Source organism: Oreochromis aureus, linkage group 5, assembly GCF_013358895.1.
Source record: "Oreochromis aureus strain Israel breed Guangdong linkage group 5, ZZ_aureus, whole genome shotgun sequence".
Classification (NCBI taxonomy): Eukaryota; Metazoa; Chordata; class Actinopteri; order Cichliformes; family Cichlidae; genus Oreochromis; species Oreochromis aureus.
The window spans coordinates 24129167-24149886 of record NC_052946.1 but is presented as its reverse complement, the minus strand read 5'-3'; the positions used below and the strand labels follow the sequence as shown (position 1 = coordinate 24149886).

Sequence of the window (20720 nt, the reverse complement as noted above, 5' to 3'; positions counted from 1 at the left end):
AGATGGGACATTCCTCTACAGGCCAAATACATTCATACTTTGCTGGCTTACAGCCTTTCTTAAGCTAGGACCTTCACTCTTCAGCAGTGTAATCAGACAGCTAAAGCAGACTGTATTAAAAAGCTAATACCTATAGTGACACAGGGACATATGCAAGGCACAAGACAGACTTGGCCTAATCCTTTGATTTCGTCAGTATTAAAGCACTGCATTCACTCCACTCGGAACATACTGTACTGCAGCAACAATGTCTCCACTTCCTCTAATACCAAGAGTATGTTTGAAAATTAGACTCTTGTGGCGTAACAGTCATGTTAACAGCCACTTCAGTATCTCATGCCCATGCTGGAGAAATTGAACATTAACAAGCCGTCTCCTCTGAGATAATCTAATGTGTATTGCAGCATGATTGCTCTTGTATTTGTGTTTTATTGCTTTTTTCTTTGCATTTTTTTCCCTGAACAAACTCCTACTTAGCTATAAATTTTAAGAAATTACAGTTTGAATGCTTCTATTTACATATTTACTTGAATTTAAAGGTTATTCATCATTTTCAACTCGTCCCAAGGCATACAATTAAAAAACCTTCAGTTACAAAGTACTAAAATTTCAACAACAAAGAGAAATTGTTGATGACTCAATGCAGAGTTTACCTCAACAGCTTTCAGCATTCGGTTCAGTTCAGTTCAAAACTTGTTTTCTACACAAGAAATCTGGACTATTTTCTTTTACACCCATCTCATGTAAAACTTCCAACTCACTTTGATAAAATATAGATAAAAGGTGGATAGAGTCCATGCTTTCTCTCGCCTTGCTTGTCAGAGCATGAACAAAAAGCACATTTGGGCAATTTGCTCCCACATCATTACTCAAAGCTTGATATTGGGTGCTGATTAGCTCACTGGGTCGAGTAGGCAACCGATATACCATAATGTCACTGTAGAGGCCTGGGTTACAATCTGCCCTGAAGTTATTTACTGCAAATCTTCCTCTGTCCTAATACAATAAAGGCTAAAAGCCCCCAAAATATACTGTAAAATTTACAGCCAACACTGGAGATGGCTGTAACTTGAGCCTGACTGATATAGGATTTTTAAGACTGAAACGATAACAATAATTTGTCTGTAAAAAATAAAATATTTTATTATACTTGTCAATATATAGTTTTCTTCCAGGTACACAAACTATATAAACAGATTTCCCTAACATTTGTTACCTGTAGTTATTTATTTAACTCTGCTCAGATCAGCTGGTTGTTAGTGTGTTTGTGGTACTGCAGAGCGCCCCCTGCTGGGAAAACTATGCAACATCATCATTCATAACATAATTGAAGGATGTTTCTCCTGTTCCTCCACTTTACGTTTTAAATTTTTATTTATCAGTAATTACGACGGCTGACACCATCGAGAAGCTAATATCACTCCATGGATAAACTGGTCAGGCTCCACTGGAAATTAGTCATGCATTTTTAGCTAACGTTGTACACTGTTGGCACTGTAGGGCAGCTCAGGACAGAAATTGACATGAAGTGCTTGCAGGTGAGCATAAATAGCATAAACATCCTTTGGATTAAAAAAGAAAGAACAGACTGTTACGAGCAACTGAAAAAGTTTGATCATCTCTTGTTTTTTTAAAGTTATGTTGCAATCCATTCAAACATGTCACATTACAGACTGTCATTTGAAACTGCTCCTTAGTGCTTACATTCAATTCAATTAATCTTTATTTATATAACACCAAATCAAAACAGCAGTCACCTCAAGGTGCTTTATATTGTAAAGGTAAAGATCCTATACAATAATACAGAGAAAATCCCAACAACAAGCCATTTGGGGAGGAAGCACAAACTTTTTCAGTATTTCCATTTTAACCATTATTTTAATTTCTCTAAACAATTGCATTACATTTGCTCTTCTTGTCTGTATTATATTATGTGTTTGATCATATATAACAAAGAGGGATTTAAACCTACATGTAGCTACCCATTGCTAAAACAGATGTGCTTTTCTGTTCCTGTTTTATTTGTTTAATATGTAACGCACGCCCTCTTTGCTGTAAATCAGGGATTCATTTTCTTTGAAAATTCATACCGAAGACAGAATTGCAGAGTGACAGCGAGGTTGATAAGCAGCTAATCTAAACACTGTTGGTTTGGTTTGTCTGTAACTACTGCTTTATTCAAACAGCCACAGACGTTGCATAGATAATTTAAAAATGGAAAAAATAAAAGTTAACTATTGTAATTTGAAGTTTCGCTCCAGAATGTGACCACACTTTTAAAGGAATCAAACAGAGATCTATACAACAAGCCTTCATGTTCATAAAACACACTCAGCCAACCTCACCTCCTAGGGTTTCTGTCAGCTACACGAGGAAAGACAGGAGCGTGTCTGGAGGAAAGTGACAATTAGTTCTCCCTCCACGGCTTGTCACCTGACAGTCTGCTCATTCACAGCCCGGTGGAAGAGCCTCTCCAGCTGCTCATTCAAACCAATTAAGGTCTGGAGGTGTATTACCACACAGTCATTACCTGTCTCTCACAGTGCTCTGCTGCTCTTCAGATTGCAGTTCACTGGTCTGTTGAAAGCCTCAAAGTTTTACCCCTTTATGTCATCTTGTCTGTTTCATAATGTCTGTTTGTCTCCCTCTCTTTCTCTCTCTCCCAGCAAGAAACAGAGACAGCAGCCCAAAATATTCTTCCATCAGGAGACCTATGTAGAATAGCATCTGTGCCTGTAAACAATTATAAATCAGTTTGGACATATGTTACAGCTTAAGCTATAGTCAGCATGTAGACAAGAAAAATTCAAGAGGAATATACTCGTGAAACTCATGAGAATTAGAAATTTGGAAAAGGACGGCAGTGCCAAAAACAAAACAAAGCAATGCACAGACATCAAAACTCGCATGAAATCACAACACTGACAAAATACTTGCTTCTCGACAACTTCCCTCTGTTGCTGGCACTGAACAATGAAACAAAGCACTCAGAGGTTGCAGTGCAAAGGGCTGAAGCCTTGTCGCAGACATTACATGTGTTTATATGGACCTGCTTTTTTCTGTCCAAACAGTTTATTCATGTGAGATGGATGACATATTTGGAACAACCCAAATTCCCACATTCCCTCTTGCAAAACATTGCGCAAGCCATCTAACCATAAACTTTTAAGAAGGGAGCGGTAATTTTGAAGTGCATTTTGACTCTGAGATGGTTGGAATTCCCCACATGACATTAACGGTGCTGGGAAACAGAAAGAGACTATTTCACCACAACAGCTTAAGGCAGCAGAAACTATTTTCACAAGAACACCTTATGATCATTTCCGTTTAAAAAAAAAAAAGAACCATAATCAGCATTACATCCCGCTGTAAGTCTATTAAAGTGAAACCGGCCTTAATAATTACAGTACAGGTCTCCCGCTCACGGTTAGCTTTTCATTTATTCATAAAGGCGGCACAGTGTGAATAGAAATCACTTAAATCCCTACTGGGCTTGTGTTAACTTGTTGAAAGGTCAAAATGCGACTAATAGGAAAAAGTTGCATCGATTTAACAGGAATTAACGGTCACTTGAGCTGAATAGTGAATATCAGGACCTCTAATTGAGTCCACATGGAGCAGCCAGCAAGCCTCATTGGTTATGTTGTTTGGGGTGTTCAGACATTTTTTTTTCTGTTTATATGCACTATTTATCTCATTTATCTTACTCTACTTGTAACATGAACATGTTACAGATGTTTAAACCCTTTGCTATACTACAGCTTTTTGAAACTAACCGATACAGATATCTTGAGTCACCCACCATTTCTTTATATTTTGCTTCCAGACTTTGTTGCAATTTTTAAAAACTGGTCTTGAGTAAAAGTTTTCCAAGCTTCTTGGAGGTTTTCAAAAGTTTTTACTGTTACATTGTAATTACATTTTCACTCGTTTTCAGTCCAGTCCTTGTACCTGACCATTTCTAGAGGATTTTTAAAATTAGTTTTAAGCCACTTAACACAAAAAAGGATGGATGTGTTGTGTCTACACATAACAGAAACCTTAGCAAAGAACCAAAGTAGTATTTTTGCAATGACCTATTAGCCAAAGCACTTGTCATATCTCAGCATAGTGTCCAGTATGTCCTTTAAACATTTGTGGAACCTGGACAAGTGGAGGCCCAAAGAAGAAGTGGTGAGCCTAAAAAACTGCCAGCAAATGAAGAGTATCTGAAAGTCATGTGGTTTATAAATAGGGAAATAAATTCAGCAGCAACAAAAGAAATTAATCTGGCCTTTCAGTGCTATCCATCTACTATTCACCAAAGCCTCATCAGAAATGGCTTCAATTAGGGGTTAAAGTGTTCCAGAAAGATCTCCAATGGAGTTCCAGTACCTTCAGTTAATGAGCAATTAAATCTGACAGGCAAGCTACTATTGAATGATTGAATTTTTCATGTGCTATAACCTGACAGTGCTTCCAGTGACAGCATGGAGATACTTTCTCAATATGAGAAAAATAACGACATCGTATGATCTGCTTATACCTTCAACACATTCCCTCTTTACTTCTCATCTCAGTGATACGTTCATGGTGCAGATGTAAATAAAGTCGCAATCACAGTACCTAAGTATCTAGCTAGAGCTACGGAAGAGGAACAAGAATAAAATAACAAAATGTGTCTGATAGCTAATGCAAAGTTGCTGCATTTCCCAGTGCAATGTGCAACACTGAAAAAGATGTAAGAAATGAGACAAGAAAAGGAAGATTAGACTATTTTTAAAGAGGAGGATTGCTCAGCAAGTGACATTTTATAAACTGGAAACTTCAAAGCTTACATGGAATGTCCTCATTCATTTTATGGTTTTTAAATGAATGTTGGATCAATGCATGATTTGTTGCTGAATTATGTTTTTGTGAAGTGTCTTGCAAAACTAACAAAAGTACACTTTTTGTGTTATTAAGAGGCTGCATGAAAATGCACTCAGCACTTTGGTCCAGTTTAGTGAGGCTGCACTGGCTAGTTTGCAGTACTGTGGTGAAGTTTACAGTGATGCAGTGCCTTTCAGTGTAAGGTTACAGAGCATACAGGCTGATTAGATTCACTCACTGAATTGTAGCTTTTATACTGTACTAGCTTTATGGTGTCTAGGGGTTGGAAGTCAACCATGCAGCTCATTAAACATCTGCTTACATCTTATTGAATTCGGCTAAATCCTCAAAGCGCAGTGAATGTCGAAGCAGCAGCACAGGTCAGCTGATTATAGCCTTACACAAAGAAAACGCTACAAAACAAATTATTTTGTGACTTACTTTTTCTAAGCAATTCATTTCCCTATGGTACAATGCTAAGTAAATGGTAAATGGACTGGCTATAGAGCTTTCCTGCTCTACCTGAGCACTACCTGAGCTACTGTTCAGGTCATTTTAGCAGTATGCATATAGTTCTCAGGTAGCGGCTCATGTGACATCAAAGTACGAGTTTCATGCTGAAAATGAAAATGAGAAAATGAGAGGAAGACAGAAAACGAACCAATGTTGTTCAGGTACCCCCTGAATGTAATTAGCTAACAGCAGTGTGACAGAAATGGTCTGGGCTCTTTTCTCTCTTTCTGGAACAGCAGTCATGTTTAACACACCTGTAAATTACTCCCACAGCCCTGTGAGTCCTCACGCTCTGCACTAATAACGCCATAATGATGCCACTGTTAGTACAGTGCTGAGGCAGTGTGCTTTATGGACTGACCTCAAAATCAATTCGGCAGCACACAGGATCTAATAATGGAGCTAAGCCTGAAACTACCTCTCCTCTCCTCTCCTCTCCTCTCCTCTTCTCTCCTCTCCTCTCCTCTCCTCTCCTCTCCTCTCCTCTCCTATTTATTGCCTTGTCTCTCCTTATCTCTTGTTTTCTGCCTGTAGTTTCAGGACCTCACGGTGGACAATAAATTATACACATCCCAGCTCCTCTGCTTCAGTCCAGTCTTTTGACAAAGTAGTGGATGTTGTGCAGCCCTGTGGCACGCATTAACCTCATAAAGCGAAAGTAATAGAACCTGTCTTAGCTGCCACATAATACCCATGAAAAACAAAACAAAACAAAAACAACCCCTTCTACCCCAACGACCTCAACTAGACCCACAGGAAAATGTGACTCATTTAAAACAGTAAAACATACAGGTATGGTGGGTCCCTTCTGACTGACTGTTTAATGCTGTAAAATAAAATGATTGTGTTTTGTTCTCACTGTATATTAGTTGGAAGTAGGGAGGGCTTGCAGAATGGATGGAACAGTGGCATACTTGGAGGTTTAGGAGCACATTCCCGGACAGAGAGAGTAGCTGAGTCTCTTGCTGCGGTTAATTAGGGGGAGTCTGTGGGAAACCCCTGAATCTGAAACATTCTTCCAAAAAAACCCACTTCACTTCAAGTGATGGTGGCCACACTGAATAGAACTCGTTGTTTCGTGGCCAGAGCAGAAAACTCCATCACTTATGTCCATTTGTCGGTGTTGCCATCCTCACCATGAGAGGGCCAGTACCAGAGAGTGGGTGCGGTAATAGCACCAGATGACAGAAGACAGAATAGTTGAAGTCCAACGATGCTTAAAGAAGCAATCTTAAGATTTAGCGTGTCTCAGTGAAATGACTAGTCATAAGGAGTATTACTCAGACTTAAAAAACAGAACTTGGTTAGAGTCAAAGAAAATCTCCTCAATGGGGTTATCTTTGCGTGGGCTTAGGGACTCAAGTTTTATAAGGCAGGCATTAAAACTGAAAGCTTGAAAGAAACGGTTGCAGGGGTAAACTGGCATGCCTGGGAACGCTGGCAAACGGGGACTTTGGCATGAGTTGTGAGCCTCACTTGATTGGTGCTTATAATACTTTGTTTGCAAGTACAGGATCAGTTGGTTACTATGCTGCCCTTGATTTGCTTTGTGTAAGGGTTTCAGAAAGAGGAGGACCTAAACGTTGGACACAGGAGGCAGAGCGGAAATCCAAAATCCATTTCTTTAATCCGGGCAGAGGTCATACACTTGGAGGCAGTAAGCATAAACAAACAATTCCAGCGAGGCGCTGGGATGAGACAAACTGCAAAAATGGTCCAAAAAGTCACACTCAAAGACATCAATAGGAACATAAGGAAACAAAAAACAAACAAAAAAGAACAGGCAAAAAATGAGTAGTAGTGAAATTGTTGGTAACCTTGACTGGAAAAAATTATAAGAGGATATAACCAGTGAGAAGTGAATGGTTCAGCTTGTTAATGCAAATATCTAATCATCCAATCACTGAACATGCCATGGTTGTGGGTGCCAGATGGATTTCTGTAACTGCCGATCTCCTTTAGTTTCCCACACAACCATCTCTAGGGCTCATAGAGACTGATCAGAAAGAAACTATCCAGTGAGCAGGAGTTCTCTTGGTGAAAATATCTTTCTGATGCTAGAGGAGAATGGCCAGACGGTGAGAGGGGCAACAGTCATTCAAATAACTCATCAATGCAATCAAGGTATGCAGAAGAGCATCTCTGAATGCATTACACAGTGAAAACTTGAAAGCGATGGCCTACAGCAGCACAAGACCACACCATGTGCCGCTCTTGTCGGCTAAAAACAGGAACTTGAGGCTACAGTCAGCAAAGACACACCAAAATTGGAAAATAGAAGATTGGAAGAATGCTGCCTGGATTAATGAGTCTTGGACTTTGCTGTGACATTTGGATGGTAGTTGACAGAAACATCATGAAAGCATAGATCCTGTCTTGCATCAACAGTTCAGACTGCTAAAGTCACATCATGGATGTGCAGCTAACAAATCTCGAGCAACTATGTGATGCTATCATGTCGACATGGACCAAAATCTCTGAGGAATGTTTCCAGCATCTTGTTGAAACTATGCCATTAAGAATTAAGGGGGTCCAACCTGGTACTAACAAGATGAACCTCTTGAAGTGGCTGGTGAGTGTATACACACTGATTCATTGGCTAATTCAGAACAGATATGCTATGAAGCAGCTATGCTAACTACTGAGCCACCATGAGCACAACAAACAGGAAACAACCTGAAAAATGAACACAGTAAATATCCACAAGGCACATATTTAAATAAAAAACAAAACTTTTAAATAAAAATATCAAACTTGAGAATGTCCGATCACAGGAGAAAATTACAAACTGCTAAGTGAGTGGTTTGTAATATGTGAGTGCATGCAGCCTGGAGTCATATAGAGGAAATTGTCCTATTGCTATGCATGAAACCTGAAATGATGTCAATACAATGATGAGTCTAAGTCAGCAATATCCTGATTAGAACATTAATGCAGCTTTCTAAATTCTGGTTTACCCTATTAATCTAAATGGAGACTAGATATGGCAAAGCTTGAAAGAAATGCTGAATAGAATAAAAAAAAACTGCTGATTGTTTAATTTCTATTTTCACTGCAATTTGCATAATTCAGGATCAAACGGCCCACAGCAGTTTCACTGAGTAGCCTTTGTAAAGCTTTGTAGTCAATTGAGAATGATAATTCCATCAGCTGAAATAGATTAGCAGGCTTAATTTTGGTTTGTTTATATTAAAGATGCAGATGTATCCTAATCTGAAGAGTAAATAATGTAATTCTATGCATACAGAAGATTACCACATGGTTATTTCTGATCCCTTTATGTGGAAAATTGAGTTTGAAAATAGATGCTTTATAGAGAGAGAAAGCAATCTCTTAGACCATTGATCTGACTGCTTGCCAGGTGTGTGTAACTTTTAAAGGTCTTGTGATAAAGATGCCTCTTTGCTTCTAACAATAAGCTGTGAGAGAAGAAGCGCACTGTCTCCTGGAATATTGATGGAGAACATATGGTTTGAGGTCAAATTTAGCAAGACACTTATTTCAAACAATAATCAGATTTGCAGGAATGCATATACACACGCCTGGCAACAGAGGCACACTGTTTTGTTTTTCTATGTGCCTGGGAACACGGGCTACGGTAATTGGCGACCTGATAAATATTTGTGTAGGACCTCCTCAGCAGGAGAAAACATAGAGGCATGCTTTCAACACTAATGCCTTCAGGCTGCAAACCAAAAATAATTCAGGGATGGAGCCCACTTACATGCCTGATATCAACATTTCAGGGGGCCTGGAGATATGATGATGATCATGATGCATCAACAGAAACATGTAATGTTTGTTGCTTTGTAATAACTCCCTATAGATATATTTTTTTAAACCTTCAAAGAGAATTTGTCTGATTAAACTGCACAACTAAAGCAGAAATGTTTACTACAAATAAGTGAAAGTAAAAGAATAAAAAGTAAAAACAAAGAGTGATTATGAGGACTGGAAGGCAGATTCAAAAGGAGCAGTGTTCCTCCAGAAACAGAAGCAGATAAAGTTTCTTTCAAACTCTAACGCCAGGCTTTTACAGACGTGTGTAATCTCATTTGTGAAATCAGTGTTTTCCCTAATGATACATTCAAAGACAGAACTTATTCATTTTAGAGTAATTGGAAACAACCTGAGCAGCGGCGCTCAGTGGATTCCCCGTAGAAACTAGACAGTGAGGTGTGCTGCAGTGTGAGCCATCTGTTGTAGCCTGGGAGAAAAGGTGTGTAGATGCAACACAGAACGCAAATTACAACTACTACATGCACAAAACTCTGACTATGCTAACAACAAGTTTTTGCTTTTATGAGTTTTTTTGTTACATTCTCAAATATATATATAAAAAAATACTTTCTGAGAGCAAAAAAATTGCATCTCAAAAGTGATTGTTTTGCATGACGATGGGCAAGATTGACTAAATCGTGGCCGAATAGCATGTGGAAGAAATCCCAAAAGATGTGATGAATTTTACGAGTGACTTACAAAACAAAGACATGCTTTTTGTTGGCATGAAAAATCTGCACAATTATCAGTAAACTGTGTGTTGTTAGTGTGCGGACTTTATGTCCTCATTATAGTTTGCGGCTTGAGAAAGGAAATCCTAGAAATACATATGCAACAGGGTCTGTAATCTCTTACATTCAGTCTTGTCACTGGACTCTTTTTGTATATATTGATGGTTCCTTTTTAAAAACATTTTTAATATTTCTACACCCAAACCTAATTAGCGCTGGCTCTAGAGCGACTGTGTTAAAGTCTTTGGTTCCCAGTGATGTAACTGGATGTGAATGCAAGCGTCCGCATTGAATTTACATTACAGTCCACCAACTGCGCATGTGCAGACTTCAAGCGGACTTTAAAGACGTTTAAAGTCGTTTTTATGCTTGCCGCGTCGCTTGTGTTGCGTGACGATTTTCACGTCAAATCCTGTGTTGCAAGACACAGTTTTTGTGGCATGTCGACTGGTTGTGCACCTCTTGGGTTTTGTAACTTGCCATTTTGCACTGCCAGTGCTGGTGTTTGCCACCATTTTATTGATAATCCCGCACAGAAGCTCAGAGACAAACTGACACACAGAAGGAGATGTTCTAGCTGTTTGAAAACTTGAGTTTGTGAAACAAACAGAAATCTTGGCTTCCGGTTTTGACTTCTTCTCCTCCTTTTCAGCACGTTTGACGTGATAATGTCTGAGTGGCGACACCTATTATTCAGGAGAATGCTGCAGCAGCCTCCTGCGACTTAACGGTGATTGTAAATACAAGTGACTGTTAGATGAGGTCGTGAGATCCAGTCCAGGGATGGCCCCTTTGTTTGCAGTGAGCTCTGTTGCCAGATGGAGGCAGTGTCCAAAGATGTGGTACCACCGGTCTGTGGGCCACTCTTGCTTGTGCTGTTGATGGTTAAATCCGATGGTGAAGTGAAACCAAGTGTTAAAAACTATGAAAAGTGTCCACTACAGCTGCTGTGTCTGCTTTTCATGTTTTCTTTTTTGATCTTTGAAGTTTGTTTTTTTATCCCATTCCTCTTGAACTCAGCTTGCCCCCTATTCCGGCCCACTTGTCCAACAGTCAACATTCAGCAGACGTTTATGTGATCTGCTTCCAGCAACCACCAGTCGGGACCTCGGAGGACTGCACGGGAGCCCTCTCCCGCCTCTGTCTGACCAGAATCGTGTACTCTGACGGAAACACATGCTGGACTGTAAAACCAGCTTTAAGACTCTCACAAGGATGCAAAAACAAGAAAGAAATCAGGAAACTCTCACATGAAGAAGGCTTCAAACTAGCAAATACCTATCTTGGTAAACCGCATACCACAACTGATTTCACAATGAAGTCATTATTAGGATATTATTACTTAAATGTAAGGAAACAACTGGAAATGCTCCTCACACTTTTTAAAATCCAAGTTATTCTATTTAAATGATGCTTTGTCCATTTTCAGGTAAGCGATCATGCAAGGCAAAGAAAACAGGTAAACATTTATACTTAGAAATGCTACAAAGTGGAAAAAACTAAATAAAATCAAATTGCTTATCATTAATTTTCAGTTGCTGCTCAGTGAACTGCCTAATTATTTGAGCTATAATCCAAACACAGCTTTATGGAGTACTTTTGCAGCTGACTTGAGAAACTCCAACGTTACAAATTTAGAATAATAAAGGATTCATGTAAAAGTTTGATTTTAAACTCCTCGTATAATTTCACGTTTGCACAAGAGACACGATAATGACATGATTTGAAGACGTACACATCCTTTGCATTGCCATTTATGGATCGTGTGGGTGTTTAACAGCGCTCAGCATTGTCCCGATGTTCAGGATGTCTTCAGCTCATCAATCTTGTCAGAGGCCTGCATGAAGCAGATGATTCGGAGAAGCAGAAAAGTGTTCTGCTTATCCTCTGCTCTGCTGGAATGTCACGCTTTGCATCCTCTGGATATGAGAAGGGAGGGGGTCTGCACTTCCTCACAACTTATTTTCCTCCATGCCAAGTCCATTCTCTTCTGGGAATGGATTTAAACTGCAACCAAGGCAACAATATGTACCAGCAGCAATAAAAAGTCTCCGCTGCTAAAGCAATGAGGCATTTTAATAGGATGAGCTGAGACTGTTGTGGAAGCAACCAGGCTTTACTCTCTCTTGCTGTCTGCATCTTTCTTTCTTTCTGAGAGTTTCAATTGTTTGAAGTTGGGACTCACCGGGGATTTGAATGATTTAAGGTGAAAACGAAAGGCTAGATGTGCAGAGTGGAGGCACGGAGGAGGCAGAGGAGCCGGGTTCTTTAAGCCTGATCATTATCTGTGCCTCCTGTCGTGAAGCAGCCACAACAGTTTTGAAACACCCCACTTGGGAGAATCTTACTAAACAGTCTGTCTGAGCTCTTTTCCTTTTTTTTTGTATGAAGTTCAGTGAATCTCTTTCAATCATTGGCCCAGCGTGTCATTAATGGAGACGCACACCCTCACTGTCCCCTATGCCAGGCTTCGGTCAAACACCTGTACCGATTTTCAAGCCTCATCCTTCCTCCAGATACTCTATGTCTTCTTCTACCTAGGACAGATTTAAGGAAATCCTCTTAAGAGAACTGCTTGCTGCAGGTTTCCCCATCTCTGATCCTCTCCAGATGCACATGGTACAGATGGAGCATCTACAAGGCCCATAAAACACAACCAGGAAGTAATACTTAATTCCCTCCCCTGACATGTGATGGTGATAAACACAAGATAGTCACTGAAGTTATGCAGAGTTCTCATTTTCAGCAGTTTCCTTTCTGGATGAAAACTGCAAAGTACTTTTATGATGAAGGGGCCCCATGTGAGGGAAACTGGCAGGAGTACCAATGATAACAGTGAGGAATATCCTCATTAGTCTGTCCCTCTCTCCCGACTCCCCTGCTAATAAAAGCCACATTCACAACGTGCTCCTAACCTGAACCGTGACATAAGACAGGAAATCAATATTAAAATGACATTATCCCTAAAAAAAATCATCTGGGAAAAAAGACTGTTTGGAAGTTGTGGAAAAGAACCAGTTAAATAAGCACTTTAGCCTTCATGGATATAATTAGCATATGGAGACATATCAGTCTCACTGATAGGAATAATATCTTCTCAGAGGCAGAGTGTCACACCGGAAAGCAATTCAATGCTTCGTGTCATGGTTAAAGTACTCCTCAGTTCTCCTTGAAATGGCTTTCACTGACTTGCTATGTGAAGTTTCATTCAGATAAAGCTGCCCTGGAAAATTTAAGTGCTGAGGAATGTCTGTTTGAGATGTACCCTCTCTGAGAGTTGGCATTTTTTTTTGCAGTTCCCTTTTCTGGCTCTGCCTCACTGCCTGTAGACTTCACTGCCCGCCTTTTTGCAGGCTCATTCGCTTCAAGGTGGCAGTTTACACAACATGGGCCGCATGGTGACAGCGCTGCGGCCATCTGGCGCCCACAGCGAAGGAACGGCATCACCAGCTGGTGTCCGGGGGCAGCAGTTCTGTCACCTTTGCTAATAGACCCATAAGACATGTTGAGGTCAGCTGTCATCTGTCACCTCTGACCTTTTTACAAACACTGCAATGTGAAATAGGTAATGTTCTCCTGGTGAACCACACACTAAGTAAGATTTTAAAGAAACTGAAACAATCCAAGCCCCGTATGGACATGAAAGTGGATATGTGGCGCCCATCTCTCCTCCCTGCTCTCTGCGTAGCTAAATTCCAAAGTGGAAACTCTTGCACAAGTCAAAGTCCACCAGGCTTCTGTTCCCACTGACAGTCTGCACTGCTCTGTCAGTTCATTACTGGGGCTTGCATTCCATTACAAAGCAAAACAAATAACCACAGAGTCATTATTTATTTAAAGCCATTACCTCCGCAGAACAAAGTCCGCCAGTTCCAGTAAGTACTTCTAAGCTCTATTCAGTTGTTAAGCACAGACACTCAAATGTATTTGAAAAAAAAGTGTGGACAACAAAATAAACACTGAATGCAAAAAGGACCTTAATTATAAAATAACTAAACTGCAAACACTGTAAGGACTTTAAGTCCTGGTTTCACATTTGATTGCCTTTCCATAACCTTGTTCCAGGTCGTTTTGCACACTAATAGCTTTCATTTCTTAGTTTTTCCAGCTATTTATTATGTATTGAAGTTTTGGATTATGCATGAATCTGCAACTAAGTAAAAAAAAAATCTTAATTTGAAGATAACCAGTTTACCAGCGTTTAAGAGGAGGATAGTAAGAGGAGCTCTTGCTGCAGTGTTAAAACAGTGCCTCTGTGCCCGACAGCATCACTGTTGTCTGCATCCCTAACTAACAGCAGAACCACCCACTAATGCTGCTGTTTCCACCTGCTGTTGGAGTCCCTTCTATTCCACGATTACTTCTTTTATTGTAGGAAGACTAGAGAGAGAAAAATGTTAGGGAAGTGAGGGGCTGCTTCTCCGGGGCTATTGTTTGGACACAGTTTCTCTCACACTGCATTGACCACAGACGGGGTGTGGCTGAGGCAGGGAATAAAGAAAGGGCTGGGGGGTGTTCGGGTGGTGGTAAATACAGGGGGGAAGCTTGCATTGCATTGCATTGCATGGTTGCTCTGATGCTGACAGCAAACAGGAAGGCGGGTGGTCCGGAGAGCGTTACAGGGAAATAGCTGGGGTGAATGGGATTTTGCTGCTGTAGTTTGGCACTGTGTTCCCAGCCCCGCTCTTCTGCTGGATGAAGTAATGAGAGACCTAGGCGTCTAACAAACTCAGGCCAGATGGGGAGAGGATTCTTTTCTACAATTACTCTGCAGCAGAGAGCATTAGAGCCAGTACAGCTCCTCCTCTTTGGAGAAAAGATAATCGCGGGGTCTTTTAGTGAATACTTAATCAGCATGCATGCCTTGCAGTACACTGTGTAAAGTTTTAAAAATGTGCCACCCTCCTCAATCTCAGAATACATTATTTTGGTATACAGCATGGGAGCTTTAATAGAAATGCTAAGATGGAAGACTATCTGATTATGAAAGTTTTACTTTACTTTTAACTACACTCACTCAGCACTTTATTAGGTACACCTGTTTAGACAAGCTGGTTTCAGAAATTGCTAATGTACTGTATTTTCCCACATGACCATCTCTTAAGTTTTTACGGGGAATGGTCTGAAAATAGAAAATATCTAGTGTGCTGCAGTTCTCTAGGTGAAAATGTCTTGTTGATACCAATGTATGCAGAGGACCATGTCTAAATCTGCATCACATTCAACCTTGAAACAGCAGCAAAAGACCAAACTGGGTGACACCCCTGCCAGCTAAGAACAGGAACCTCAGGCTACAATTAACAAGGCCTGACCGGGATTGGACAATAGATGAGTGGAAAAATGTTTCCTGGTCTGTTGAGCCTCATTTCTGCTGCAACATTCAGATTTCAGGGTCAGAATTTGGCGTTAACATGAAAGTCTGGATCTATTGTGCTTTGTATCCATGGTTCAGGCTGGAGGTGGTGGAGAGCTCAAATCATCTCAAGCTGGCTTGTTGAACATTAGAACGGCTTTCACAGTCAACAGATCTTATTCCAGTAGAGCAGCTTTGAGATGTGGCGGAATGGGAGATTCACATCATAGATGTGCATCCAACAAATCTGCAGCAACTGTGTGATGCTCTGACACCAACATGGACGAAAATCTCTGAGGAACTTTTCAAGCACCTTGTTGAATTTGTGCCATGAAGAATTAAGGCAGAAGGCAAACGGAGGTGGACGTAGGAAAAAGGAATGCGCATTTAGAACTGACCCCCATATTCCAAACAAGAAGGAAGTTGCTTATCACACTTGTAAACCACTATAGCTTTCTTTTAATTGTTACTAGAACAACATTTATCTAAGTGTTTAAATCTTTTTATAAAAATAAATTTTGCCTTTTGTGTGGTGGGTTGTTTTTAGACTATGCCACTGGAGCAGCAAACCTGAACAAAGTGCAAGGACCAGAGCAGTAACAAATTCAGAGCTCCTTAATAGTTACCACATTCACCCCAGATTGCTCATAAATTCGAAGGTTAACTTATCTAAGCTGCCAATGGTTCATTAGGTCACATAACAGATAACAGAATTTAACATATAACAGAATTTCAAGCTTTTCTATGAGCTCTGAATTCTTCTCACCGAAAGGTCAAATGTAACTCCATTTTCGTTGCTGTTGACCTCTTACCTTCTGCATTTAATTTTGTGTCAGCGAGTCAGGTCTTTAAAAACACAACATCTTCCTCCACCAAAACCTTGAAATGTTTAAACTGAAAGTCATCAAACGTTCTGTGTTCTGCAGTTACTTCCACTTTCATAACCTTCATAACGTTCATCACCTTCATAACCGTGAATGTCTGAAATAACTCACTTTGTAAAAGCATTGTCCTAACTATTCTCTTTCCACAGTGACCAACTGTGATACTCAAGGACAAATGACAACTGATAGACAATACCCACATCAGTGCTCTCTCCCTTTGTGTTGTCCTCTGCTCGTTAAAGCAGCCAAAGGTCATCCATACTCTCCGAGCTGTACGACTCACTAACAGCTGCCTTATAGTTGTGTTTTAGAGGCTTATGGATTGCAATTGGCAGATTCCCATGAGCCCATGATGTGCACTTTCTCACCCACTGACAGCAAGGCGCTTATATAAATAATGTAAAACCCCATAAGGGTTACCTAACATTGATTTTAGAGGACAGGATATTTTCATACAGCTTCAGTTCCCTGAGACAAACTGAGAGGAAGATGAATATGTCTTTTTCCAAACAGCTCAGTGGAAAGTAGACACAGCAGCAATGCAGTTGATTGCTTAGGGATGTTAAACAAGGTCTTGACATCAATTGGGTCTATCAAGAGAGAGGCTCGATAGGGTTTCATTATCCTGGCAATAAATACATTAATGTCAGCAGCCTGAATAGAATAATAAAGGTCATGTCTAATAGCCAGTCATAGACCTTTCCATTGAATGCTTATACTGTACTCTTAAATGCTGGTAAATAAAGAAAATCTTCTAAAGAGGGTAAGTATAAAAATTATACAAAATGTTTATTAGCAAAAGCAAATAATCAAGTTAATCCTGGATCTCTGTGAACGGACTGAAAGTTTTGGTTCATTTAATGCTTTGCTCCTTGTGGTTAGCTCAGTAAGAAGGACTCCACAATGGACTCCAAGGCCATCAGGAACAGCAGGCTGAAGTACTGTGTTTATGGGCTTATTGGATGTCTGTCAGAGATGTTGTTGTAGCTCCACAGGGAGTTGAAACACAGCAGAAATTCTGACATTTGGCACAGTGTAATATATTTACAGGAAGTCAGTTCATGCATATTAATAAAAAACTCTGCTTTGATCCTGCACAGGACACGACCAACAAACGGGCAAGCGAACAGCCTGGCCCGGAGAGGGATACGCACCTAAAGAACATTTAATCTCACTAAGCCACTGGACGATGGTGCTGGCTCATCACACCCCAAACCCTCTAAACTTAAGAACTTACAAAAACATGTTTAAGCCAAGCGGTTCTCAGTGTGTGGGTGTGTTTAGTTTAATCAGTCACCTGACTGCGAGCCTGGCCTCTGGGAACAGGAAGTATGACATCACCACCCTGACATTCAGGAATGTGGGAATGTCAGGCTGCCTGTTAACACTGAGAGGGAGTCAGAACAGCAAGCTGGATGAAAACAACATGTATAACTCACTGCAGCAGAGTTATTCCAGCCACACAGATGAAACACTCAGACTGGGCTTGAACTGGCATTTATCACAAACAAACAAACAAACAAACAAACTATAAATGCAGCATATATAATACTTCAAATCATGACAAGAATAGATTAAATGACTGCGCCATAATAATTTTCAGGATTTGTGAAGCCACTCTGCTGCTTGTGGTTTGGCCATCTGATAAGCATTAATCTGTTACTCAGATTAATCTGTTGTTATATCATTTTTACATTGGTAGTTGAACCATCACGCTCCAGCATCCGCTGAATTTCGAAGAAAAGAGGAGAATCTGCCATGTAGTCCCTGCACCTGAAGATGTGCTCAACTCAACAGACTTACAGGTCAAGAAAAGCTTACCAACTGTAGCTGGCAATGCAAAAAACTCACTTTTAAATGTGTTTTCTGAATAATAGAGTGCTTTGTTCACATTGTTTTTTCTTTTATAATCTCTGTGTACCGGGTGGATTGAAAAATATATCTATTAGGCAGCAGCTGAGGGCTAAATCAGCTGGCTGAATAATCTCTGTTATGTTCTCTAATTTGCAAAATGTAACATTTCTTTTAATGAAAATTGAGTTTTTTGTTCTAAATTGTTTGCATTGGAGATAATAACTGTCAGCTTATTATTACCATTTTCTCAGTGTGTACTTCTTCTTTTACAGCATGCCCACAATGAATGATACAATGGTTTCGCTTCCATTAAGTTATGGGATTTGTAACACAAGTATTAGCAAAACCTTTTAGTCCTTTGTAACTTATATCTTGTCTTCATTCATTAGACCTTTTCCTGCTTGGGTAGTCTCTCGTATATCTTTCAAAGTGCATTTAATAGCCACTGCGGCTGTGTATGATAAGATCTCAAAAACATACAGGCTCCCAGATGCATTCAACTCAAATGCAGAACAGAAACACCAAAAGGTGAAAGGTCATATTTTTCTCTTGTTCTCCTTTTCAGCAAGCCAAATTTTCTGTGCATGCAGTGAATGCAAAATATTATTTGTTATGTTATTCGCCTTTGGAAACTTTTGAAAGTTTCTCACCAAATTATCTGGATAGCTGACACGAGTATTTGCTGTTCTGTTAATGCATTCAAGGCAACAGGAAAACAAAAATTCCCCTTTTATTCTTGTTCCTGTCCAACTCCATAAAAATGATCATTAATGAATCCAAGATGTCGGCGATATAAAAGTAACTAACTCGAATACGTCGTAACGAGGCTTAATTAGACCCAGAACACGGTCTCACACTAGATAAAAATTTCCTGTCAGACATCATTAGTCATGGAATAACTAAATATAAAACAGTGCTTTGGCCAAGTTATTACTTTTAGCAACAAGAGAGATATCAATAAGTGTAACAAGAAGCCAAGAGAAACTATTTTAAGAGCAGGAAGCCTCAATGAGCAGTCCCATGAAAACTTCTCTTTAACTTCTCGTTCGTCATTCATTACATCTTTTTCCCAGCTAAGTGGCGGTGCCATGGTGTCACCGCCCTCCTTCAGAGATGCTGGCATATAGTTTCTGGACATGAAGCACAGTTTCTCCTCATAGACTCAGTGCCAGACTCGGGGAGAGTGCGGAGAAGGAGCCAGAGCTGGAGGGAGTGCAGCCCCAGAGGAGCCCAGCTGCTGCCTGGGAAACCAAACCCTGAGCAACTCTGGCCCACGCTCTCTAACCCCAACCCCTCCCTGCCATCTAATAACAACACTCAGTCGTTCTCTCTTTCTCTCTTTTCTTTCAAGCTGCTGACTTTTCTCATGCTGAGTTTGGGGAAAAATAAGTCAATGGAGGAACGGTGGGATGATATTAGTCACTCCGCTGCACATTCTTAGAATACTTCCCACTGCTGATTTCAAAACACTCACACATGTCCCTGTTCTCACTCTCTCACACACACAGACACAGAGGCACGAGATTACATGTGAGTGCGCACACATTCAGGCACTCACCCCGGTAGTGGAGGCTGTCATCGTGGTGGTTGTGCTGGTGGTGGTTCTCCAAGCCAGGGGGGCTGCTGGCACCCAGCTCTGCCAGTCTCCGGCTGGTGGCAGAGAGCTCGGAGCGCAGGTTGGTCACTTCCTGACTGGCAGACTGGATGGCCCCATCAATCCTCTGTGCCAGCTGTTTGTTGTCTTCCATCATTTTAAGGATTTTCCCCTGAGGACCAAATCCACACAGAGCAGCATGGTGTCAAGAGAAGCATTACAGGAGGTGAAGTTAAGACTCTTTCCTCCTCCGCCACCTCTTATCACCCTCTTCTTCTTCTTCTCCTACTCCACCTGTGCTTTTTCTCTCACAGTGTACTTCGCACATAAAAAAAAAGCCGGCAGTACAGAGATGATGTCTACCTGTTACTGCATAAAGAATGTGGCCAAGCGCTACACAGTCAGAGAAAGCATGTGTGTGTGTGCGAGTGGAGAGAGTGAGCGCGGGAGAAAGAGGGGAAGAGAAACCAAAGAGAGCAGGAAGAGAAAGAAAAAAGGCAGGGGAGAAAAAGATGCAGCCCAGCAGGCGGAGGGGAAAGTGAATGCTCCCGCAGAGGAGAATGTGCTGTGAGCAGCTGCTCTCAGAGAGGACCCTACACACACTGAGATGACATGCAGCCTTTTAAATGGACTGTACCATGTGCAGGAGGACTAGGGGAGATGGTGGGGGTGCAGTTGGACTGAGCTGCTCTCCAGAAAGTCTCTAAACACGGAGCGTGGTGTGTACCCCACACCCTGTGGAGTCTGTAAGGAGTGAGCAATTGGGTTTGTAATAGGGGGAAAAAGTACAGATTGTTTCTCTCTCCTTCCTCCTCTCTCTGTATCCCCACACTCAAAGCTTGCCAGCAGTATTGAGCCCTTTGACAAGCACTTGTCAAGCCCTCTATATCTTTTCACTTGGCCTCCTTCGCTCACACACCCGCTGTCTTTTTGTCTCTCCCACCCCCTCACCCCCCCTCCATTCCTTTATATATTCTTCTCTTTGTCCTGGGAAAGCTCACCCCCACATCGGTGGAAGAGGAAGGGGGCTGGCACAAGGCACCCAAGGGGAAAACATTTCAACATTCAGAACAAACTTGGTAGAGGACGGAGGAACAGCCCTCTAACAGGCTACACGGTAAGAGAAGAGGCCTGGAGAATTACAATGGAGTTGTGGCGGG

The 20720-nt window shown here is 40.9% G+C and overlaps 1 protein-coding gene across 4 annotated transcripts in view; it reads right to left on the bottom strand.

The window, feature by feature from the left end:
* kaznb (kazrin, periplakin interacting protein b) overlaps positions 1-20166 on the bottom strand; it is a 64290-nt gene extending 44124 nt beyond the window's left edge. For 3 of the 4 annotated variants that reach the window (XM_031757610.2, XM_039612515.1, XM_039612516.1), the window contains exon 1: positions 19525-19732. In XM_031757610.2, the coding sequence (XP_031613470.2) occupies positions 19525-19717 (193 nt within the window). In that variant the 5' untranslated portion in view covers positions 19718-19732. Of the gene's footprint in view, positions 1-19524 lie in introns of all 4 variants that reach the window. The other variant, XM_031757612.2, reaches the window with a different exon arrangement.
* Positions 20167-20720: the final 554 nt, after the last annotated feature.